The sequence below is a fragment of the Sinohyriopsis cumingii genome, chromosome 18, assembly GCF_028554795.1.
Source record: "Sinohyriopsis cumingii isolate HCF-2022 chromosome 18, ASM2855479v2, whole genome shotgun sequence".
Lineage (NCBI taxonomy): Eukaryota > Metazoa > Mollusca > Bivalvia > Unionida > Unionidae > Sinohyriopsis > Sinohyriopsis cumingii.
The window spans coordinates 82464172-82490682 of NC_142978.1; the positions used below are offsets into that span (position 1 = coordinate 82464172).

The following is a 26511-nucleotide window of genomic DNA, read 5'->3' on the forward strand; positions in this document are numbered from 1 at the left end:
GACAGAGTGAAGTTTTCACTATCCCAGAGACGAAAGATTGGGGTGCTGAGGCCACTCAAGCTGCCTCCGCACTCTCAGAAGCTACAGTCGATTGGTATAATGACTGAAGCCGACGTTGTGTCTGTAGCGCAAGACCATGGAGGTACCACCATTAACCCGGTGCACCTGGAGCTCAAAAACAAACAGCCCTTCTCAGGGCTACCCCAATACTCTAGAAAAGAGACTATTCATATTGCCAATTTGAGATAGTGAGGAGTAGTGTGATTATAAACACTCACTCTTTTACTGATGTGATTGTGTGTGTGTGTGTGTGTGTGTGTGTGTGTGTGTGTGTGTGTTTGTCTGAGCTCACGTACGTTTGTGTGGATAGTAGAATGTGTGTTTGCATAAGTGAGCGTACACTTGTGTGGATAGTAGATTTTTGTGGCTTTTAAGCGTTCGCGTACGTTTGTGTGGATAGAAGAGTGTGTGTTTTTTTCCTTCCCTTCTGTGTGGATGGCATAATTGGGTTTGTTTTTTCTCCTTTCCGTTTGTGAATAATAATAATATTGTGGTTATTGTTAGTATAATTGGGGTTTGTTTTGCTACCTCCCGTGAGTCTATAGTATAATATGGTTATGAGGATAATATAGTAAGGGTTTGTTTTTTCTCCTTCCCGTGTGTGGATAGTGGATATTGGGTTTTTGATAGTATATTTTGGGTTTGTTTTATTATCCTTCTCGTGTGTATGGATAGTGAATAATAAGTGAAGTGAGTGTAAGGTTTTTTTCCTTCACGTCCGTGCTTGACAAATATAAAGTCAAAGCGTTCGTCGTTCGCGCCATTCTACACGCAATAAACTAAGATGACCATAGAACTGTTTAACCAGTTAAAGGACAGTTGGTAATGGATGGTGGATGCCGCCTATGTGGTGGAAAGGCTAGAGAAGGAATGGAGGTATCCAGTTACCAAGGACCTTGTGACAAGTCAAGTGACCAGTCTGAAAGTAGCCAGGGATCTGGTTCAGGGCATGATCGAAGAGGAAGTCAAACAGTTACGAGGCTTCATTCAACTTCCGTATGTGAGATTTGGCAGCTAGAAGGAAGCCCTTGATAATGCAATGAAAGTAAGGTGTTTTTTGGAAGACATACTGCATTGGACAGAGTGATCTTTTATGAAGTGGGGGATGGAACGGCTAAAGAAAGTAGAAGAACTAATGAGAAAAGTGTTGAAAGAAGAAGTGAAGAAGATAAAAGAAAGGTGGTCTAAGGAAAGAAAGGAAAGATAAAGCAGAAAGAAAAAAGAGAAGTTTGACAGACTAAATGAAACTGGATGAAGGTGCAGGAAAAATTTAGATCGATGGGCCATCCTGACTGGATGCCAGGGAAAGAGAAAAAGAAGAAGAAAGGAATGATTGACAAAGTGAGGAAATGGTGAAAGAAATGGAGAAAAATAGAAGACCCCAAAGGCCGTTTACAGGGCCACTCATATGCCTCGAGAAGATTTGCTTTCTTGCCTAAAAACGTATTTAGTTGTATAGTTGTTTATATGTTATCTGTTGTCTGTGTTGACTATGTCTCTGTTCATGTCCCGCCAGTCCTGTTCCCGCCCAGCGTTCTAGTTTTTCCCCGCTGTTTGCTCCCGATTGAGGTCAGCTCCTTGCAACATTATTGCTAATCGTTAGTACCGTGCCGTCACCTTACCTGTCCCATTCCTCTTGTCCCTATACAGTTCCAATACTTTTGTCCCTATATAGTCCCAAGGTGTTTTGACTGAGATTTCCCTTGTCCATATAAATCTTGTCCGTATATCGTCCCAGTGGGGGTCTGTAATGTATTTTCCCATTGTCCGTATATCGTCCTAGTGGGGGTCTGTAATGTATGTTCCCATTATCCGTATATTGTCCCCCTTCACTACTCAGGAGGAGCAACAGGAACTCGAGGAATGGAAACAATAACTGAAAATACGTCTATCCAAAACAACAGGAAAAGGACTCCATCGGGGAGGGCACATCCGTTACTTTCACATACCCGTCGACATCGTCTCTCATCTCAAGCTGCTGATCGTTTCGAAACAAGCTGACAATGTGTTCGTAGAGGTCGACAATGAGATGGTGGAAAGCCTCAATCATCATCTATATCAAGAGTTGGTGACGTCGGATCAGTATCGCATTTTGTACCAGGACTTGATATAAACGACATGGATGACACCAAGCTGTTGTTTGACTCGGAATCGGTCATGTCCACGGTGAGGTATAATCCTCCGCTGAAACTCGACCAACAGTCGTCGAACGAAATCGCCCTCATCTCCGCCGACATATTGAACAACTCTTTCAATGCCACCACGAGCAACAATCGGTTTTTGTAAGGCGGCTACAACATTACCGACACAGCCACGGAATTCTCCAGGCTGATTAGGGTCAACGGAGATACCTCATCCAACATTAAAATCTAACCTAACTATTCTACATTGCGGACTCTCATAACTCTCTCAGGAAATTACATCGTACGAATTGACGTCGCTAACTCCATCTGATCTATGATCAGTCTTCTCATCAACTGTTCGGTCGGACAGGGGTCCTTGTCTTCCGTGGGCTCTGCCTCTAACGTGATTTATTTCACCTCAATTAACGTTCCTCCATGGCTCACTCACGTAGACAACGCAGAGGGCTGGGTGAGCCAGAACCTTCCTCTACTCACGTTTTTCTGTTATAAATAATTTGGTGATTTCCAGGCATCCTCTTGTATTAACTTACATCTGCATACTTATGAATGGATGCAAATATTTTGATCAGAGAAGTATCCCAACTTCTAAATTTTGTTTATAGATTTTTACTTGTTCAGTTTATTTTCGTTGTTAAAGAAAAATGTATGCTGCACATAGTGCACCTTTATTTCATGCAGACATCGAACTAATTTGTAGGAGATCGCATGCATCAATTCTTTCCAAGTAGGCAAAGTCATAGAATTTTTTAATCATTTTTGTACTCGTCTAGCCATCATCTAGCAGCAAAGTATATACTCTACTTGGTGAAGTGTGACTGAACCAAGACGAGATGTCAAACCACCAAACCGCAATGTGCATCTGCCGGAAAGCATGGTTCAGCTGCACTGACATTTGTGGCTGTTCCGACAGAGATGTGTGCCAACATAGAACAAGTTAATCCTGTGCATCAGGAAGAGAAGGAGAAGATGGCATGTTTCTTATACCATCTGGTGTACACATAAATGACAACTTTGCTTGTTTGGCAGAAATACACTCTTAAATATTATATTTGCAGTAAATCTAAGTTTTCTAATAACATTATAACAGCCATCAATAAAGACTTAGCTGTCTATTGGTATATAGATGGAACAGAGATGTGTGAGTGATCTGGAAAGGTGTGAGCCTTAGAACACTCGGCCATTCGGGGTCCCCAATATGTATCCAAAATGAAAGTACAGCAATAGTTGGATATGCTTTCATAAAATAAGTTTATGAAAAATAATTATCTGTGTGTGTGATTTGGAATTTTAACGTAGCTTTAACAATTTTTTTAGTCATATCGCTTCAGTCATGTCGCGGGGCCCCAGTGGCCGAGTGGTCTAAAGCGCTCATCGTTCCGGATCACTGCCATCTCACATCTGTCTGCGTGGGTTCGAGTCCAAGGCTTGGCTAGCGTGGGTACGTGGGAAAGCCTGCAAGTAGCTTCTCGTTGGTCGGTGGTTCTTCCCTGGGTTTTCCAGTGTTCTTCCTCCACCAGTTTTACCGGCCGACATGTATAGCCTATCTTGTGCTGAAAAATGGCGTTAAACCATAGAACAACAACAACAACAAAATCAGTCATGTCGCAGTTTATAGTGATGTCTAGCACTGGGGCATCATGCTGCAGACATGTAGCATGACATGTCACATTATCCTGACAACAGGCCGACCAGTCCTAAACTAACCTTAATGCTGAGTGCCAAGCGATGCAACTGTTAGTACCATTTTTGTAAGTCTTAGGAATGACTCCGCTGGGGATCGAACCCACGACCTCCCGCATCTGAGGCGGACGCTCTAACCACTAGGCCACCGAAGCGGTCCGATAAATCAGCCCTTCACCCATGATGATATTGATGTTGGGGTTAACACCAACATCAATGTCATCATGGGTGAAGGGCTGATTTATCGGCCTAGAGCGACGTACAGAAGAGTTCACTATGACAGTAGAAGTCGCTATCACATTCAGTCTAATTTATACATGGTTAGGTTTTAGCCTGACACTCCTCGAATGTGATTTGTGTATTCTGTAATTATTATTACTATTATAATATATATATATATATATATATATATATATATATATATATATATATATATATATATATATATATATATATATATATATATATATAACTAGTTTGTTCCCTCGCATTTTTCGTATAGTAATATAGATTTACTTAAAAAAAGACATCCTCTTTTGCTTCTTATGTGTTAAAGCGGTTTGTCATCAAGTGGTTATTATTTACAGCCAAAAAATGTTACATGCAAAAAGCTCAGGTGATCTAAAGACATCCTAATTTTTGTAACTAATTTCGTCTAATAAATAGAACATTATGCGTGTGGACCTGGAGTAACTGTCAGGCATGAAGATCTCTTACAGCCGTTCCATGATGTCCGCATGATGCGTAAAATAAATATGTAAATAAAAAGAAACAACAACAACAACAATGACAATAAATGAAAAAGTTAAAAAGAAAGAACGAAAGAAAGGAAAAGAATGTGTACAGGAAAAAGCGACACAAAACGAAGTGAAATGCGTACAATTAGTAACAAGGGACTGTGAAAGGCTTTTTCCTTTTTTCTTTGTTTCTTTGTTGTTGTTTCGCTTATTGATATACCTGTTTGTATACGCATATTCCTAAATGTATGCTCACATTAATGTCCGTAATATACGTGATCTTTGTTGACTTATTTATTTTGATTTTATTTATTTTGTGAGTTTAACAATTGATCAGATAATATCTTAATGCTATTTTAAAACAAGAATTAGCTTTTAATATACAAACCATCGGACGGATATTCTTTTGTTATCAGAAATCTTTGAGACGACACCATTTTGTATTGAAACTTTTAGGAAATTTGAGTAGATTAAGGCCTATTTCGAAAGGTCACTAATTCTGATAATTATTACGGTCCACGCGGACGAAAAGGCCAGGTGCGTGTACATGACAGTGTATAAAGAACGTTTGTTTTTTTCTTCTACAGACTAGAAGGTTGGTTTCAGTCTTCTTGACACCATGTTATATCGGTTTCACCTCGTCACCTTGAAAACATCCCAACTGTTACTTAATAACAATAATAACGTACTTCTGGAACATCAATAGTGAGCGAGCTTTTAAATTGTTTCGCTTTACCCTCGTTTGTGCTCCAGAGACCCGCGCATTTTTACTTAGTCTGATCCCCCCACCCCGGTTCTGACATCAATCTTGTACCCAAGGGGTAATACTGCTTTTATTGAAATACACTGTTCATGACAGCATATTTTGTAAGAACAATATCATGACAAAGAAACGCGAATCGAAAATGCTGCTCGTGCTGCTGATGAGTATTCTTTAGCTCATAAAATTCATTTTGTAAATAAGACTTTTACTCAACAGTCTTTTGGCAGAAAAGTATTTCAGCCTAATGCAAGCCCTTCTAAAACTCAAAGTGGCACAACTTCTAAATATCAAAGTTCACGATCTTTGTCTCTTCCTACGTGTACATATTGCAAGAAAAAAGGACACGTTATTTCTGATTGCTACAAATTAAAAAAAGGCATCAGAATCAAGACAGACCTATTCCAAATGCTCTTATTTCATAGAGGTCAAGGTCACGGTCATGTACTGAAAGCAATATATTTGTTGGGTCTAATAAAAACCAGTCTGATTTTATTATGGAGAATTATGAACCATTCATATCGAAGGGTTCTATATCACTCTTGGGTGATTCGGCCAATCCTGTCCCTATTAAAATTTTAAGGGACACAGGAGCTTCTCAGAGGCTTTTATTGTCAGGTACTTTGCCTTTTTCTGAAAAGTCTTCTTCTAATGAGAGTGTTTTTATTCAGGGAGTAGAGTGCGACTTTGTTAATGTTCCTCTCCATTGTGTAAATTTGTCATCAGACTTAGTTTTTGGACCCGTGACAGTCGGAATGGTCTCTGTTTTACCCATTCAGGGTATTCATTTATTACTAGGCAACGACCTAGCTGGAGACAAGGTTGCGGTTAATCCATTTGTAACTGACTGGCATTGCTTCGATCAGAAAGTCGATCCAATTGAAAAACAATTCCCTGATGTTTTTCCAGCTTGTACAGTTACCAAAGCTATGGCAAAGAAAGCTCTTGAGAATGATGTTGATAAGGAAAGTATTCCTTTAGCTGACACACGCATTCGTCAGGCTTTTGATGAGGTCACTTTCACTCCTTGTTTGGAAGGTGAATAGTGTGACAAAAACATTCCCATTACCAAAAATCGATGACTGTATTGGTAAGATCGGGAATGCTAAGTATTTCACCAAATTTGACCTTCTCAAAGGATTTTGGCAGATTCCACTAACGGAAAGAGCAACGAAAATTTCGGTATTCGTGACTCTAGATGGACTTTACCAATATAAAGTAATGCCGTTTGGGATGAAAGGGTCGCCAAGTACATTTCAACGCCTCATGAATATCATTGCCTCTGGTCTAGACAATTGTGATGCTTACATCGATGATGTCATCATATATAACGACAACTGGAAAGAACATTTAGCAACGATTCGGAAATTCTTCGACAGACTCACAGATGCATGTTTAGACAATTTATCTAAAAGTGAGTTCTGCCGTGCTAGTGTTACATTTTTTGGACACATCGTGGGACATGGACAAGTTAAACCTATAGATGCTAAGGTCAAGGCTATCTCTGAATTTCCAGTGCCTGTAAATAAAAAGCAACTGATGCGATTTTTATGTATGGCCGGATACTATGAAAACTTTTCTTCCAATTTTTCTATAATTGCTGAACCCTTGACAAATGTACTGAGTAAGAAAAACAAATTCCTTTGGACTGAAAAATGTCAGGAGGCTTTTGGCAAGTTGAAAGCCATACTTAAAAGTGCGCCGGTTCTAACAGCTCCAAGTTTCAGCCAATCATTTAAACTGTCTGTTGATGCAAGTGATGTTGGGGTTTGAGCAGTTTTGATTCAAGAAGATGAATGTGGTATTGATCATCTAATGTGCTATTTCTCCAAGAAATTAAATAAGCACCAAAGGAATTATTCAACAATCGAGAAGGAATGTTTGGTTTTGATATTGGCATTACAACATTTTGAAGTTTACCTTAGTTCATCTCCTTCCTCGATTGTTGTATTGGGTGACAACAACCCCCTTACTTTCATCGCAAGACGAAAAATAAAAATCAAAGACTACTAAGGTAGAGGTTGTTGTTACAGGAATATAATCTTCACATCAGGCACATCAAGGGATAAGATAATTTAATAGCAGATGCACTTTCCCGTGTATAGAAATATGATTTCATTTACACTGTTTGTAATTCATAAGAGTACTTCTTATGTTTTTCATAAAACTCATGTATAATTAATATATGGTATAAAAAAACGCTTTATCATATAAATCGTTCTTTTTATGGGTGAAGGAGTCACATATATCTGATTTAATTCATATTTATTTTAATTTAATTGTTTGTCAGTTTTAATTTTTTTAAAAATTCTATTATATGCTATTATGATGTAAATTTATTCACTGGTGATGATATTTTTCCGGACAATTGGTTGACCTGAATCATTCTTTCGTAAACAACAGGCGTTGATCTAAATCTCGACCTTGTTTCAGAATTTCTATCAACCTTCGTAAACAAGTTCTTTTTTATTTTAAAATGATTGGTTTTCGTCAGGGTCATTTTTGAAAACGTGCTCCCCCCCCTCCCCGCCTTTCGATTTCGCAATTCCGGTTTTTCCATTACTGCGCATTTGTTAGTTTGAATAGAGATGTGTAGAGAGGGATTTCTCAGTTTTGGACTTTTTACACTGATGTCAAGTTATTTTGTTGTAGACAGAGTTTGAGTTATAATTTTCTTCAGATCAGTTGGATTTCAAAAGGATTAATTTTTTTTTGGGGGGGGGGATGTTTTGAGGAGTGCTTACACTGAAATTTTGGAAAGACACTGCTTGCAAATTTAATTTGGATTTCCAACACCGGAGTGCCATTATTTGTATTTCTACAAGGAACTGTAGATAAGCACAGTACTGAATACAGCATACGTCATCGTCATCCATCTTGGATTTTCCATCAGGATTCGAACTTGAAATTATTAGAACATTTATTACTAGGACTTTTTGCAATTTAATTCGTGGATTATTCTTGGATTATTTTTGGATTTGATTCTTGAAACCGTAAGTTCTTCTCCTTTTTTCATTTTTACAGAAATTTTCCAGGGACATAAATTATTTATTAAATTTTTAAAAAAGCTTGTTGTTTTCACTCTTCCTGTATTACTGTTTATTCTAGCCTAAACACGTAACAGTATTAATTAGATAAATTGGTCCATGATTAAAACAAGCGATGACAGCAAATAGCATTTGGAAATGAATATTTAATCAAAGTTGGAGATATATGCCTATCGTGCCTTTTAAATAAGGCTGCCACACCATTTCTTATGTAATATCCGTATCAGCCTTTGACAATACGCTTTTGTTGGCAACAACAATATCTCATACTTATTCTCGAACGTGGGGTCAGCAGTTTAAAACAGTGCTGGGTTTTAAACACCTTCAGATAATACATCCATTCGGAGAAGTATGGGGTTTTGCTTAAATATTTACATGAATGTGACGTTTAGCAATAGTATGAGCATTTCTTGCTGTGTATTGCATTTAAGGATGCATTGGTCATTTCCATATTCAGGCCAACACACTGGTCTGGTTATTTTCAGTTTGTAATTACATCCAATAAAATTTTCATGATTTCGAGTGATGACAAGAGTCACGGTGCGAGTCGTTCATGCCTGCCATAGGCGCATAGCCCAGACTTGTATTTATGTATGAGCTTGTATACGGGGTCTCACGGTTACAACGGAGTTACTGATCGTAGCGCCTAAAATTACCTCCCTTAGCTCCAATGCGGTCGGTAGGTCGGTTAGGTAGGCGTCGGGCAGGCAGGTAGGTAGATAGGTAAATAGATTGATGGAAATACATGAAAGGATTTACATATAAAAGTCTAGGAAACAACTTTGCTCCTATCTTCCCTTGTAATGATTTATACAGAGAGTAAATAAAGACAAAAGAACAAAATGAATCTCTTACATGAGATCTTCCCATCAACAAAACATCAAATCTAACGAGTAAAGTAACAAATTAGATAAGATGAAGAAAAAAGCGGCAAAATTTTCCTGGCGGTGGTACTATTTTCACGATAGTTTCTTCCAGTACCTTAAACTAATGATGGAGTTGAAATTAAGGCTAAAATTGATTGTTAAAATCTTTATATTTTATTTATTCATACATACATTTGGGGCTTTAAGTATTGTATTCTTCTCGTTGCTGTGTGTCGTGTTGTGGAAGCAAATATCCCCTTTAATGCACGAATGCACTAGTAAATCTTTTTTCGTCTCGTGTCCTATTGTTCGTGCCTTTTTTTTAACTACCAATTTGCGTAAATCTTGTGTACATCCCATTCGGAATACGCTTCGCAACACCCTTGTCTCTGTCAGAGGCGAGTCGAATAACTTCTATTCTCTGAAGAGAGACTGGGAAATAATTGCAGTAATACTTCCCAAATTGGTAAGCTTTTGCGGAGGACTATTCAGCTAGATACGAAACAAAGATCCTAATAACGAAAGACAGACAATGAAAAAAAAACATCTCACAAAAATAACCATAAGTGAAAACATCGACACTTTAAATCTGAACTGCAAAATATAATAAAACAAATGGAGAATTTTTTTTATATTTCTATAGTCTCAAGCCATTGCGTACGTTGCTATGATATATCATCGAATCATCGTGAAGTCATTTAGGTACTTTCGATGCAGTAGCAGCAGTGCATCTGAGTGCAGATAAAAATGACCAGTAGTTACATCGGATATCGTGTTTTTCTTTCTAGCTTGCGACGGAAAAGGTCGACGACAATCTGAATGACCCCGCCCCTCTCCACGGAACGTGCTTTATTTTCCAATATTCATCTCAAATATTTCATTAATGTCGTTTGATAAATCAGATGTGCATATTTGTAGTTTCTGTAATTTCTTTTAATTTTCGAAGTCTACCATTATTAAGTATATTCAGTCTTCTGTCAGGCTTGATTAACCCAAAGATGAATGCCAGACATTGCTAGCTCGTTAGTGGCATCCAGAACCGGACAAGGGGGTAGCTGAAATGAAAGAAACGCACGGAAATGAGAGACTTTATATGTATAGAAAAATTCAGACACAATTATTTTGTCAAAGGCGACGTATGTATGTATGTATGTATGTATGTATGTATGTATGTATGTATGCATGTATGTGTGTGTGTGTGTGTGTGTGTGTGTGTGTACGTGTGGGTGGGTGGGTGTGTATCCCTCTCTGTTTGCATGCATATCTACCTGTTTTTTCCTCTCCTCAGACACGTAAATATAGCATACAACTCATTATAAACGTATACTGAAAAACTATATTTATATGGCGTGACTATTTCTAAAGCTGACTCTTCTGTAACATCATACTTACCAGAAGGACGATGACCCTATCACTTGGCATTTCCTCTGTCAAGACCAGATACTTAGATGTTAGGGCCAATGCTAACGGGGATTTCACTTTCCGATCCCATTTAGTCAACAGATCTTCCTTTGAACCATCAGGCGAATAGCGTAGAACAGTATTGGCATCAAAATGGGCCACAAAAGCACAACCACACCCATCGACTGCAACTCCACTGGGGCGGCCGGTAGTTTCAAATAAATATTGGGTCGATCCATCCTGTGTGAGAACAACTAACCTGTTTAAGCCAGAATCTGACACAATAATTTCCCCAGATTTGACTGTAGCAATAGCCGCTGGATTTCTGAAAAGTCTGGATCCATCTTCTCTCTCTCTGTGAGACATCAGCACTTCTCCTTTCAGATTGATAATATCAACACAAGTCTTACCAACCTTGCAGCAACCGCACACCAGATTACCATCAGAAAGGGAGGTGATGCAGTCGTATCTCTTTTCCGTGCTGATGTCACATTTTCGTCTTAACGGAATGTCGCCGAGTACAATTGTAAACTTCAGGCAATCGGGCTGTGTGACAGCGAAGTCTGCTCCTCCTTGGAGAACACACATTCCACAAGGATCTTCTAGGACTATGCAATCCACGTAAGCCCCTCCGAACGAAAATCTTTTAACATTTTTGTTTTCATTGTCTGCTACGAGGATAAATTTTCCTAAGACGATAACTCCTGTAAGAAGGCAATCTAACTCGTCACGGAGTTTAGCACTAAAAGTGTGAAACTCCCTTTTGGGTTCTTCAATTTCACCAATACTTGATAGGTATTGCATGGTTCTGCTGACTGCACGCTCATTTTCTTTAATGATTTCGTCACCTTCCTCCTCTTCATCGTCGTCACTGCCAGCTCCGCGATTGTAACCTTTGTGTAATTCCTCGTTATCAGCAATGCCATTTTCATAATTGTCTCCATCGCCATATTCATCATCATTTGCCTCATCTTGGTTATTTTCTTCCGCTTCAAATTCATCATTGGATACCTGATTATCAACGGCCAAACCTCTTTCGGTGTTGAAACCTTCTTCATTGTCACTTTCCACGATATATTTAGTTTTTACTACTTCTAAATCAGTTTCGTCCCCTGTCAAGCTTTTTTTCTCTTCATCTCCTTTTGCCCTCTTTCTGTTCAAATCATCATTATCGCCATTTCCTTCTGTTTGTGCACCACAATCATCCTCGTTATCTTTTGCACGTAAATCACGAATATTTTCCTCGTCTAGTGCAATTCCTTCACTCTCTTGTTCGCGCCTTTTGGATGTTAAATGTATCTTTCTTGGAACGGATTTAGCCATGGCTAAAAGCCGGAGCTACTGGAATGAAGAGTTAAAACTAGTTGACATAAAAATTAATAAGAACTCAAAATTCAGAACGCTTATCTAACGTTTCGAGCTAAACAAACTATTTGTCAGGGTAATAAACAGCTTAAATATACAAAATCAACACTAAACTCAAAATCTTATAAACATTCTGGACTCCTACCTGTTAGAGTCACTAGGGGAATTTACAACTAGAAATAAAAAGAATAATAAAACAGTGTATAACCATAACGAACAAGCGGGTTGGCTATAGGTACCATATGAACATCGGAAGATTCGATATGGTGCTGATGCTTCCGAATGATTCGTCGTAGGTTTGGGGCATTAGGGTAGAATCTTATAACGAAGGGGACACACTTGTTGATTTTCTTGGTTTGATATTGCAGAAGAGTTCTATCGAGGAGTCTAGTTTCGTGATTAGCCTCCTTAATGTAGGTGTTTGTGTATCCACTCCATCTTAGGTGCCCATATAGTTCTCCGAGTCCCTCATGAAAGGATTAGAATATCGGGAAAAACCCAGGAAAAATCACCAACCCACGGAAAGCTATTGGCAAGATTTCTCAAATACCCACATCGGCCGAGCATGAGACTCGAACACTCGCTGACATCGGTGAGATGACATTGATCGGTAAAGGAGAGCGTTTAGACCGCTTGTCCCCCCCCCCCCGGGGACCTCCTAATTGAAATTGTACTATATAGGTATACCAATTAGATCATACATCGACAAATAAGCAGCAGCGTTTTTCAGAAATATAGAGGATTTTGCATTTAGGTTTTAGAAATATAACACAATGCAAGTTATTTATTACTGATATGTGAACAAATAAAGATCGTAATTATTGAAAGGTGCATAGAATTCAGGAATGTAATTTATGAATCGTTGCTGCACCGACAGTTTTTGCTATGCAGCTGGCCTTTAGGGCTGATACCTACATATATATATATATATATATATATATATATATATATATATATATATATATATATATATATATATATATATATATATATATATATATATATATATATATATATATTGTATGTATTAAGTTTATCGAAAAGGCATATTAAGAAGCCTCGGCAATTTTGGAGTCACCCCGTCTTAATTGAAGCCTACATATTGTGATTTCAATATTATATTAAGTCGGTATGTTTTGTACAGTTGGAAATCTATGTGAAATGAAACTGTAATTGTAGAGTGGCATCCCTCATATAGTACGAATCGCGGAGATGAAGTATTATTACGCCGAACGTGTATAGGACAAAAATACCTGACTCATGCATATTTCTTAAATGGTGAACCCAGACTAGAACTTTGCTAGTGTCCACTAACAAAGGAACCTTTTCTAGTTTTTTTTTATTAAAACTTTTACACTATAAAATGTTTTGATTTGAACATAATTAAAATCTTTTTGATGGTGTACCACATTAGAATTAAAATATGTATGATGGTGTACCACATAAGAATTAAAATCTGTATGACGGTGTGCCGCATTAGAATTAAAATCTGTATGATGATGTACCATATTAGAATTAAAATATGTATGATGGTGTACCACATAAGAATTAAAATCTGTATGACGGTGTGCCACATTAGAATTAAAATCTTTATGATGGTGTACCACGTTAGAATTAAAATCTGTATGATGGTGTACCACATTAGAATTAAAATCTGTATGATGGTGTACCATATTAGAATTAAAATCTGCATGATGGTGTACCGCATTAGAATTAAAATCTGTATGATGATGTACCATATTAGAATTAAAATCTGTATGATGGTGTACCACATTAGAATTAAAATCTGTATGATGGTGTACCACATTAGAATTAAAATCTGCATGATGGTGTACCACATTAGAATTAAAATCTGCATGATGATGTACCATATTAGAAACCTTGGACTCTTTTACGATATGTAGTTTATATAAAACATGTTTATCCTTGTTTTTGAAAGATTCTATATTTTTTCTTTAATCTTTTGTTTTATATATCTTTTACAGAATTTTAGCATCTTTAGCTTTTATCATTTATCTTGCAGTATGACATGTTTATATTAAATTTTGAAGGTTTTATATCCCTAAAGTTTTCTTTTTCTTTTGCATTCATTTTATGTTTACATTTTTAGAACTCAGCTCGGAATTATCGAGTCATTATAGTGTTGCCGTGCCGTTAAACCCTATACATACATTCTTAATGAATACAACTATGGAAGGTGCCACAATGACGTTGTAAACGGATGTTTAGGATTAGTATTATCCCAAATCAACAGATATGAAAGACAGGAACATATCTGTAAGAAATTCTTGAATGTTTACATAAGCCAGAAGTACTATCGGAACAAGAAACATTATATTACTACAATGATAACTTGTTCATGTAAAAATCAATCAATACTAATGCCGCCGTTATTTATCGTAATTTTGAGAGTATTATTATGCCAGAGGAAACTTAAACTGCAGGTGTAATTAACTATTTGACTCATGCTGGACAAACATGGCAACTGTTCATTAGACACGAAGTGAAACGTGTCGTATAATCAAAACAGATAAACACGTTCCAATTGTACTGTTTTTATGATCGGTCGATCCAAAGGATCGGTAACCATGAATTATAAAGAAGTTCAGCACGTAACGAATGCAGTTTGAAGATTAAACGTCCAAAATACAAGCGAGTATTTATTCACAACTTGCCTGATTATGATAGTCATTTGTTCATTTTAAATGATACCAACAAAAAGGAACTACTGATAAGTTATATTTCATTTAATAATGATTTCATAGTGATAATTCTTGAGCAAATGAAAAGAAATAACAGTTCAAACAAATCAAAACAAATAAAGCAAAAATAAAATCATTCCTCCTAACAAATGAAAATAACAAAAACAGCATTATCTAGAATTATTGGCAGTGTGCAACAGCTGCACTGGCTCTTTAATCAGGCTGCACGTGCTATTCGACTTAATGTGGCATTAGTGCATGTATATTTTTCGTTGGAGACTTAAACAAACCAATTAACACAATTATAGAATCGAAAGCTAATTTAAAAAGTAAACTATATCATGGAACCATTAGTATCATTATAAATAATGCTTTATTCCGAAATACATATTGTTTCTTGACCTTCTTATGGGTCATCTATACGTCCGAGAATCGTTGTAATACTGTTATAGTACGACTATTCATCTTTCATTCATTCTTTAACATAAACTTTACTCAGTTTATGTTCTCTTTCTGTTATTTACATCTTTTCAGGTCATATTGTTACTGACTGTTGGTCAGTCTTTGAAATGTCATTGCTTTCTGCATTATTATTGATGGAAGGGCATACTTTGTGTGTAAACGTACCTTTGGATTTATTTAAACAGATGTTGTATCTGATGATATTATCTAACTTTATTATCTAATTTTATTAGCATATTACTTGATAATAATAACAAAAGAAAGAAAGAAGAAAAAAAGTACCACCAACAATATATTAAAATTTTGCTTTCGAAGCTGTTCCGCGTTGTTGAAATTTTGCCATCATATTTTCATCTGTATGGTAACCTTGTTTTCCTAAACGTATGAACGCCATTGCCTTTCTAATAATATCTGATAATATCAGGTAAAGTAATACAGATTACCTAGGGTTATATACTTTGGATTAACATTTCTGAAAATGCGTTGCTTTGCAACCTGTTTATAAATCTGGTTTTCTTTTACTATTAATTATTTTATATGGCATATTAACCTTAAAAAAGAAAACACTAGTTATCAGCTCACCTGTCGCATGATAGATTATTATTTTCTACAAAGTTAAACTATTTTTTATAATAAAAGGGATCATTTTATGTTACTAATCAGTTTATATCTTTGTCATATTTCCATTTATAATGAGATGGAACGCTAAAATTGTTCCAGACAAAGTCAGATGATTTCAAATATATCCTGTTATTACTTGCATCAAAAACGTTTACACCAGATAAAGGAACAGAATACAACAGTTTTGCATATGAAAGTAAATATGAAACCTGTAAACAGATTTAACTAATCCTTGAACGCTCTTATCTTTCAAATTGTATAAACCAAATACAAAAACCAAATTTAGCCATCCATACACAAGGTATGATTTTGCCATCCAAACTGTCCAGTTGAATTGATTGTGTCAAATTTCATGTCACACAGTGTTCAGTATTTGTTAACAGAGTCATCGCTATCAAACTTTAAAGCTTTGTCAACAAAACGCTGAACGTTGTAAGTGAAAATTGAGTTTCAATTTAGTAAACTTTTATCTCCTTAACTTTATTTGCTATGCTAACTTTGTTCAAGTAAGGTAACCAATATTTTGCATCAAATTGATTCGCAGTACAAGGGTAATGTGTTGATCTTATTGTATTTGTTTTAGTTTAATCTCTATTGTTCAGATCTAAAAGTTAGCACCAAGTTGACTTTATTTCTGCAAATACATTGAGATTTTAATCACTGTTCCTCCAATGTGACGTATAACTCTTGTTTTCAAAATTCGTGTCTCTAATTTGCCAGTCTCCCATAAAGATGTAGTTGTATTCTCCTTGGATTTAGGCACTCTTTACATACCAATTTTACTGTATTTAAAAATCACATAGTGTCGAGACAAGAGCAGATTGGTTGAAATAAATAGTGTCGAGACAAGAGCAGATTGGTTGAAATAAATTGGGGGTTAGAATTCAATAACCCTCGAATTGTTTTAGCCAATCAACAGTCTTTATAATGATAGAGCCCTTAAATAGTTATCTAGAACTAAAACGAATTACATCACATGAACATTGATGCCAATCTAAGGAAACACTATCAATTAATCTTTCAGATTACTTTACCGACATATTTATTTTAAACGTAACTGGATATTTACAGAAACATCTGCTGAAGTCTTCGCTATGTCGTGGTAACGTATCAATAATGACAGAGTCCTGGATATACCAATAACTGTGGACGAGCGTCACACTGTTAGACAAGACGAAATAGTATTACATTGTCAGGGGTATATATGTATGTATGTATGTATATATGCATACATGTCCATGTGTGTGTATGCATGTCCATGTGTGTGTATCGAGTTCAGGTCCTAATTTCACTATATATATATATATATATATATATATATATATATATGTGTGTGTGTGTGTGTGTGTGTGTGTGTGTGTTGTCATGTGTTATAATGTTAAATTATACTATCAAGTTGGAAGGGAAGGGGAGAGGTGATACCATTTTCTAGTAGTGACGACACCAGCTCTTTTGTTTCATTAATACAATATCCCCACTACCACTGTCGTTTGTGGCCTGTATGAAGTGGGCATGCCCGTATAAAAGTGGGATACTGTATCATTTGAAAGAACGTTTATGTAGAAATGTTGAAACTGTCTTCTTGATACAGAGAAAACAGGTTGAACAGTTCATAGAAATATCAAAACTGTCTTCTTGATACAGAGAAAACAGGTTGAACAGTTCATAGAAATATCAAAACTGTCTTCTTGATACAGAGAAAACATGTTAGATAGTTCATAGAAATATCAAAACTGTCTTCTTGATACAGAGAAAACATGTTAGATAGTTCATAGAAATATCAAAACTGTCTTCTTGATACAGAGAAAACATGTTAGATAGTTCATAGAAATACCAAAACTGTCTTCTTGATACAGAGAAAACATGTTAGATAGTTCATAGAAATATCAAAACTGTCTTCTCTGTACTGGGAAAGCATGTGAACCAAACATTGCAGCCTTGTTAAACTCCTTAAAAAGAACACAAGTTTCCTCATCCAGTTCTGGTCTTAATTTCACTGAATATCACAAGTGCTCTTCCTCAAAATGAGATTTTTCAACAATTTTCCTTTTACTTGATTTGGAAAAGATAGTTTTTCCTCCACTGAACTAGTGTTACAGGAACAATTGGATTACCAGGTATACAATTTTGAAACTAAAGTGATATTTTTCATTATATATACGTCTAACAAAATTCAAGCATTGTCGGAAATATCCAAAAGGAAGATAATGCAAAATCTCATTCTGAGTAAAAAATTTGAGAAATTTTGTGTAACTGTTATTAACTTTCCATATTTTCAATTTAGTACACTATACTAAAACGCACGCGCAATTCGTTTTTGTGTCGCCAGATAGTACCGGAAATTGTAGTTCCATTTCCAGCAAAAATTTAAAAATCAATCAGTCTGCGTAACCCTCTCCAGGTTTAATAATAAACTGTAAAAAAAAAAAAAAAAACTCATTCAAACTTTTAGAACGCTTAAGGTTCGACTGTAGTCGGGCATTCCTTATGTGGCATTTATACAAGCTCTATAGCTCTCTGTGGTTGAACAGGATTCGTTACTAACATCCTTGGCCTAGATTCGTAAGTAACTTTAATTATTTTGTTTCAGTAACTGTATTCAATGAATACAACATACATTCTGTCTACGTAGAACCCTATTTGAATGAAACTTTCATTTCCCCCACCCTTAAATTAAACAAAAATGCATGTACAAAATCTAAAGTGTGCACGCAGTTTTAAGATTATAAAATCAGTTCATTTAAATATAATGTACAAATCGATACCATAGATAAGTAAACATACCTGTGCTGAAACGCTGTGATGATAGCTAACAACCACTTTTCACAGTGTAGCGCCGTATGAACCAAAAAACTCAGAGAAAGTGTTATGCATTTGACACAGGAATATATCGATTTCAGTTCCGTAGTGCAAATATATATATATACCGTTTGTACTCGCTTATAAGTCGAGTCAAACTGCAAACAATAAAGATTGTGATCTATAGCGTAATGCAAATGCAGATCGTGGTCTATGTTATTCGTTCTACTGATAGTTCTAACAAGCTCACAGATCCAGATCTGCCGGAACATTATGCCGCAGATCTGGGTCTGAACGTTTTGCATTTGGATTCGTCTTATAAGCGAGTGTATACGATATATTGTAGGTCGAACATCGATCGAAGTATTTCATTTTAGGGTATAAGATTACTCAGTAAACGATAAGGTACACTGGGTCAGTATGTTGAAAATATGAGATACAGATTTGGTTAGTTCCGTTATGTACAGAACCAATCTGAAGACTATGTTTACTAATTCATAAAGAAGTTTAATATCACTAGACGAGAAAAAAAAAAGAATTCATTGTTTAAGATCATATTGCAAAATACGTCTAGAGTGTAATGTGAGTAAGCTCACATATATTATCTACTTTGTCCCAGTTCACCGTTGCGACGAGTGATAGCATATGGAAGTAATGTGCTTCAAATGCGTTCATTCAAACAGAGCATAAATGGCTGATTGAAGTGAAAATATATCCGACGTGGGAAAACAATGCACTTAGTTCGTTATTTGAAAATTATGTTCATGTACACATAAACGTGTTATGGTGTAAAAGAAACGAATAGCCTTATATAGCTCACTTTAGTTTAGCTATATCAATTGTTAGGAATTAGATACCCTATCGTCTAAAAGATATACTGATATTTCATATATACATCTATAAACTACAAACTGCCACACTGCAGACATCGTAGCGATGACTGATTTTTTTAAAAAGCTACAATAAAAATCCCCCCCCCCACATACACAAACACACACACACACACACACACACCTCTTGCGGTGTATGTAAAGAAAATGGATTTGAAAAGATTATATTTGAAACTGATTTAACTTTTTGTAAGCTTACATGTTGGAAAGGTGAAACAACTGAAAATGTAAAGATATATAAACATGGGTGAATAAAAAAATTCATATCACTTTCATTTTAGATAAAACCAATATCACTGTACAGAAAGTGTAGTTGAGTTTATTGGAAGAGCTACTATAGTGTTATATAAACAAAACAATGCCTAAATAGTATAACAAGATGTTACTTCAAGAATAGAATTGGAATTTCCACGATACTTTCCAAGTTCTACCAATCTACTCTGAAAATAGAATAGGGACAAAATGCTGTACATACGAATCTTTATATTTCCCCAAATGCAATTTGCATGGTTCATCATAAAGCATGAAAAGATGGGTGATTATTCTCAATACTGAAATATACACATGTCTCATAAAGTCAAGATGCACTCTTTCTATAATAAGTGAACTTTATGAATTAATAAATAGGTACATTAAAAGTCTGATTCGCTGCTCCTTTGGTAATACGGTTTTTAAATTATTCAGTGTAAATCAAATAACCGTTAGTACATATTTTTATATACATGTAGTTCTTTGTCACAACAGTGAAGATGAACAAACGAATTTTAAGAATTAATATTTACTTGATTGTTTGTCGCACGTAATAAGTTCTCGATAAGTGAATTTGGAACACAGATCAGAACCAAAGCTTGAAACAAGTAGCATCGGGGTGCTACCAACTTTTCTATATCGAATCTAAATTTATTTGTACATGATTTTAATCACCATGTAGGAATATGAGCGTACGTCATGTATTTACGGTGTTAGAGTTTGAAAATACGTCCCAGCATCAAAACACTGTAGAGTGATTTGACAATAGTTTCAGTTATATATAGTACATTTAGTTTTAATAAAACGCAACAAAATAAAAAAATAAATAAATAAACAGTTAAATAAACAAATAAATAAATAAAGCACTTCAAACATTAAAACCCTCTAAAGTGTTTTGAAAATAGTTTCAACTCAAAATAATACATTCAGTTTAATCTTTTTAATATCCTTACTTTTCATATTTGCTAGTGAGTCAGAAAAAACTTAGTTGGCTAAGAGGGTCACACGAAAGTGTTGATTAAAACAAAAATGGAATTTTGGGCGTCCTGCTCGTCTCTCCTGACATTGTAAACTTTTCTGTAAAATATGTTCTTTGGGATACATCCATCTTGGATCATGTGCACGTGTCTAAGCTATCACAGCCGTCTATGTTTAACGAGTACACATGGTGTTAGGGAGATTGGTTTGAGCAAGGACGTAAGCGTTGATGATCTTGCCCTTCCTAGAAATATCGAAGTTGCGATGCATGCTGAGATGAAAACGGATACGTTTGTTCCCTTGACAACTTTTGGTATTTCATGCGTCGCTGCCATATAGCAGTAGCATGATGACGCAGACCTTTTAGTCTTAATGTTATGTTATCCCATGCACGTTTTGTGAGTTTGCCTAAGGTGGTGGCATCGTAACGGGCGTTGATCGCTTCGTCAAGATATAGGTTGTCGGTCACTGTAGAGCATGGGTAGCAGAACTTGCTGACCATCTCAACTGAATGATATCGAACGTGATCGGCGGCTGCAATGCGACGCCTTGTGCCATGATGACCTTTTTTTAAATGCTGACATTGAAGGAGAACATGATTTATCCATAAGAAAGACAGTCCATATGGTTCTGGAAATGACTAGAGCGTTATCGTCTGCGAACAGAAGTTCTCTGAACAGGATTGTGCCGTCGATTGATCCTGGCTTTCTGAATGGTGAATTTGTGCAACTTTCCTTCGGACCTTGTGTATAGGCACACTCCATCTAGAGCAGGAATACCGCGGTATTTCTGAAGATAGCGCGATACAATTCACGCTATAGCGCCATTATATGGACATAGAACACAATTAATTTTACTATATGTTCTCTACATTTGTTTCCCAGTACTGACCTTTCCACTGTGTGACAATCAATGCAAATCGTATGTTAATCTAAAATACCTTAAAAAATGACTTCACGGTGAAGTTCTTGTCGAATGTTGACCTGCTCTTTTTTGAGATGCTGGACTGTCAACATAGCAGCATGTAAACAGAACACAGATTTCACTTCCGGATCATCACCAAGGCCTTATTACTCACTGTGCACTGTCGCCGAAATACACAGAGACAACAATACCCTGAGCTCATATTATCAAGAATAAACAGTTACCTTTAAATCCCTACCAAAAATGCATAAATAAAACTCTCCTATCACCACCAAAATGAGAGAGGAAAAAATGTTCTAAAAATAGACTAGAACTACATTCGTGGGTACTGAACTGGAAGTATTAATTGTGACGTAATTCCATATTAGGGACCAACAAGTTAATGTTCTGAGGCTGAGGCTGCTACTCTTAATTCTAAAATGCGTCCGTCTGTCAATAGCTGCAAAAATACCAAGCTATGATTTATAGCCAAATAGCACTATATTATAACCATTACATTACTGGAAAAAAATAATTTTCTTGAGATAGATGGAAATAAAATATCTCAGCTCAAAAGAAAATCGCAGCCTCCCCCTCTCTTAACGAAAACGAAATTGTCAGTTCTTTATAACAGCTGTTTTTGCAATGTGTATGTTCATTGATGTATAAAGTATAATCGATAAATTGTAACTACAGTGGGATGATTAAGCTTAAGTTAGAGCTGATACGCTTGTGATAGACATCGTGCTGACATTAGAGAATATACTGACAAAAACAGGAAGTGTTGACACTGAAGCCTACATTTTACCACCTACAAAATTGATATTATAGACATGGAAACTTTGATTGGGATGCGAACACCATAACAATATATTTATCAGACAGGGCCAATAGACATGAAAACATAAAACACTCTTACTCAACAAACGAGAACATATTTAGTGGAATTGAGAAATTAAAATTCAAGGAGAAAGCAATTGCTCTCCTCAAAATCTTCGAATCAGTTGCAGTCTTACAAGTGAATACATGTACTTAACACATCAACCCACGCTATCAAATAAAGAAAAAAAATGAAATTTAAAAATATTAATCCGAATTTTTGTTAAAAAAGTTAGATTTGGCACAAATATTTTTCATAACTTCGAATTTTTCTATCACGTTGTCATAAGTGGCACGTGTCAAAATGTGATGAAAAGATCATAACAGTAATTATATTGGTAATATTCAAAATTAATTTGTGACAAATACAAATGTTTTCTAAAAACGAGGTAAAACTACTTTTACTTCTTTTGAAATGAAAAATAAAAACATATTGTTAACATAAAATAACATTTGTTAAAAGATTACTCAGGAAGTTCCGTACATTCCTTACTGATGGAAATTACTTAAGAAGCGGTACAGCGAAAAAGTACTCTGGTATGAACGACAGAAACAAATACCATGGTGAACCAATTTACTTTACTGGAAATACCACGCACCTTTCATTCGATTTACGTATCGAAGGCATAGTTAAGAAATATTGAGAAGAAGCCGTAGTGTTGGACCTAAGATGCAACCCTGTTTTGCTCCATATTGATCTCGAAGCTGTCAAAGTTTATCGTGCCCCACGTTTTGTCGTGAAATGAACGGACAAGGATGATGCAGTCGGAGGGATAAACTTCACGAAAGTTGGAAAACGCTGGTCATTTATAACAACGGGGAAAAACAATCGCATCGCCTATACATTACTTCAAGGCAAATAAGTACTATAATAGGTGCGTATTGGACTCACGGTAAATCAAACCTCCAAATATGTGTTAATACTGATAGACAGTATATGGGTTTGATGTCACCTTTTTTTAAATGTGCACATTTTGCTGCATACACATATTTCCTGAACACACCTTCGTCCGGTTTAGACCCTTACCGATATTTGGTAGCAGCCATATATAGCGCGATATTGAAAATGGCAACAGGACAGAGGGTTATGCTGTTCCACGTGGGTTTACAAGTCGCCAAACATATAATTTTATTCGGAAATTGTATATACATATCTCCAAAAGAATCCTTAAGCCGAATGTAGCTCAATAGCTGCGAGAAATACTAGTAAGTGTATAAAATGTACACCGATGTCGATTTGTGTAAATCATAATGAATAGGAGATATTAGTCCGTAAATCACCAGTCATTATCAATACGGTAGTGGGGCTGATTACTCGACCCCAGTCTCACTGTACCAATGATATGGATGAATGGGAACCAGTCTATCAATAGAGAATATATATATATATATATATATATATATATATATATATATATATATATATATATATATATATATATATATATATATTGGCTGGCCAGGACTGGTTGATAATGAAAGCTAGATTTGAGTTAAAAGAGTCTTTGGGAGCTAATCCTAGTTGTAAGTGAAATAAAAACAGAGACATTGTTTTATTGATAGAATTTCAGTCGCTATATAGACCTGAGTTTGGAAAATTCATTACTGAAATCAGCACCTGACTCTTGTTGTGCCATTAAAAGCACATGCTTAAGTCACAGGTGTTTGCCTAGGTTTACTCTGGGAACTGAATTAGTACCGTGAGTCCTATATTGACCTGAGAGAGGTTTCATATGTACATGTATGCGGTAACCCAGGGAAGATAACTGCACAAATTCGTTGTTACATGTTTTAATGAGTCAACTACGCCTACTTCTCAACAGATACATGTTATCTACTAATTTATGAGAAACGGTTCATCCAAGCAAGCACGGAACTTGATCATATGGATCCCTATAAGAAACACCACTCATTAAAAAATAAATAGGCACAGATCAATGAATAAAGGATTATTGATCGTAACCATGTAAGGCCCTAAAATATAGTTCACGCTTCCGTGACTTGGACTAGTTTACATGTTGAATTATCGGCTTTTAGCATCTCTTCTGATAGAATATTCAAATTCTCCTTTATTATGATATTTCGTCGCAAGCCGGATGCCATTCAAATATTATTAATCACGTACACAAACCTACCGCGTTTCAATAGTTTAGATTATATCAAGGTTACGTATACAAAACTACTCTATACAAGACATTGGCTTTCAAAATGTGATATTAGGTCATGCAGATTAAGTATATGTCTTTTCAGTTACACGCGTTTTTATAGTATTATGATAATATTTACGTTTGTCGCCGGTTTATCATAAAGGTGATGCTTTCAGCATGAGTGTCATCAAGTTTTGCCGATAACTCCTTAGATCAAAACAAGGAAATGCCGTGATTGAATAAAGTTCTGTCAGTTGGGAAAAGGGTTTATAGCCAGTAACGGTCTTAGCAAACAAGCGGGGCCTCCTGTAAGCACGGCATTTGGAAAAAAAAACTTTTAAACAAGTTTTATATAATAATGAAATTTTCTTCCATCGCTTTAAAATTACTTTCTCTTGATAGATATGTTTTTCAATGTTACGAACGCGCGCGGCCCCCGTGAGCGCGGGGCCCTAATTAGGCCAAATTGGTCCAATCGGCTTGAGGCCGGCCCTGTTTATGTTCACATTCTTCTGAAAACAGAGTTGATTCTCAGACTTCAAATATGGCTTTTATCAATATGCATCCCGTGTCATTCCTGATCAGTAGGAAATTATCAGGACTAGATTGGTGGCAAAATGTCAGACACCCCCCCCCCCCACGACAAAAAGCCAATAGTTTTGCAAATAATCCTTTTTTATTCCTATTTAATTCTTAGTTTTCAATTTATGTGCAGCAGGATTTGGTCGGACCTTGATGATTGTATTTGGATGATTTCCACAGAAGCTTTAACCAGAGTTGTGTCGAGAAGTCGGTGGTATTCCTTGGCTTTGCGGGTCTAAATATTAGTGACGAGGAGTGGTAACCGGATTTCTGTTGGCTCCCACCTCCGTTTGCGTTCTCGGAGTCAAAGGATTTCCTCGACCACCAATGTCTGCTGCCTGATGAGGTGTAATCGGATTCCAGTGGAGGCTGGGGGCTGTGTTTGAACGGCATAAAGAAAATGAGTTTGGATTCGAAATATGCTTGTCAGCGAACAGTCTCGAAGGATCAAAATGCAGAGTATGAAGCACTCTTTTGTCGAAGCTGTCTGAACAATACCGGATTTCGCCACGTAGAGCTGCTCCCATTTGGTTATTGATCTGGAACGTAAACTCCATCCATTTGGTGTCTAGATATGGCTGAAAGACAACAAACAGTCCAAAATATTTTCGAGCCTGCGGTCTTTGAATTCGACCTCTCAAATCAGTTCGTATCCGCTGACCTTTACGGAGGGTAATCACTTCAGACCCTTCGTCTAAACTTCGAAAACCGTGCTTCCACATCGTTTCTTTTACCTTTCCTTTAGCTTCTATTTCAATTATTTCGGTTCTTATCAGACACTTTGGTCTATTCATAAAAGTCAATAGTATGCATCATTTTGCCTCTCCTACCACATACAGAAATTCGTCCTGAAGCGCATTCATTGATGATTTGTCGTCTCTGACCGGTTGCTTAGTTTGCACAATGCTGCAACTAAGCGAAATAAGCATCTTAAATACTGCTGCTGCTGTTGCTAATAATAATAATAATAATCAGGGAGATATTTTATTGTGAAAGTTCTATACTAAATCTCTACAATTGCGTTCACTCTTTCTGTAAACTAATATAGGTGAATTTGCATTAATATATAATCCTTTCAATTTCGCAATGTATAAACACAAGACATTCAAATTACATTTCACTTCTATTTCGAGAGAGAGAGAGAGATAGAGAGAGAGAATATTAATTTGAATTTTTCTATTGCAGAACAGGAATTACCCTTAACACTTAAATGAGGCCACGGTCCCAGAGGAATAGCAA

At 36.2% G+C, this 26511-nt stretch overlaps 1 protein-coding gene across 2 annotated transcripts; it reads right to left on the minus strand.

Moving 5' to 3' along the window:
- Nucleotides 1-9853: 9853 nt before the first annotated feature.
- On the minus strand, nt 9854-18719 carry LOC149777170 (uncharacterized). Of its 2 annotated transcripts, none has more exons than XM_089942786.1 (3): nt 18630-18719; nt 10687-12033; nt 9854-10349 (listed from the first exon to the last, which is right to left on the minus strand). In XM_089942786.1, exons 2-3 carry the CDS (start codon nt 12016-12018, stop codon nt 10272-10274), a joined length of 1410 nt encoding a protein of 469 aa, XP_089798912.1. In that variant the 5' UTR covers nt 12019-12033; nt 18630-18719; the 3' UTR covers nt 9854-10271. The 2 variants fall into 2 exon arrangements, with proteins under 2 accessions (XP_089798912.1, XP_089798911.1); XM_089942785.1 differs by having other exon boundaries at nt 10687-12036; nt 18630-18709.
- Nucleotides 18720-26511: the final 7792 nt, after the last annotated feature.

Excerpts from the sequence above, each read along its gene's own strand:
- LOC149777170 (XM_089942786.1), bottom strand. The coding sequence starts at position 12,018 with ATGGCTAAATCCGTTCCAAGAAAGATACATTTAACATCCAAAAGGCGC. Across the intron at positions 10,350-10,686 it reads ATAGGGTCATCGTCCTTCTG|CTACCCCCTTGTCCGGTTCT; the intron begins GTAAGTATGATG and ends CTTTCATTTCAG.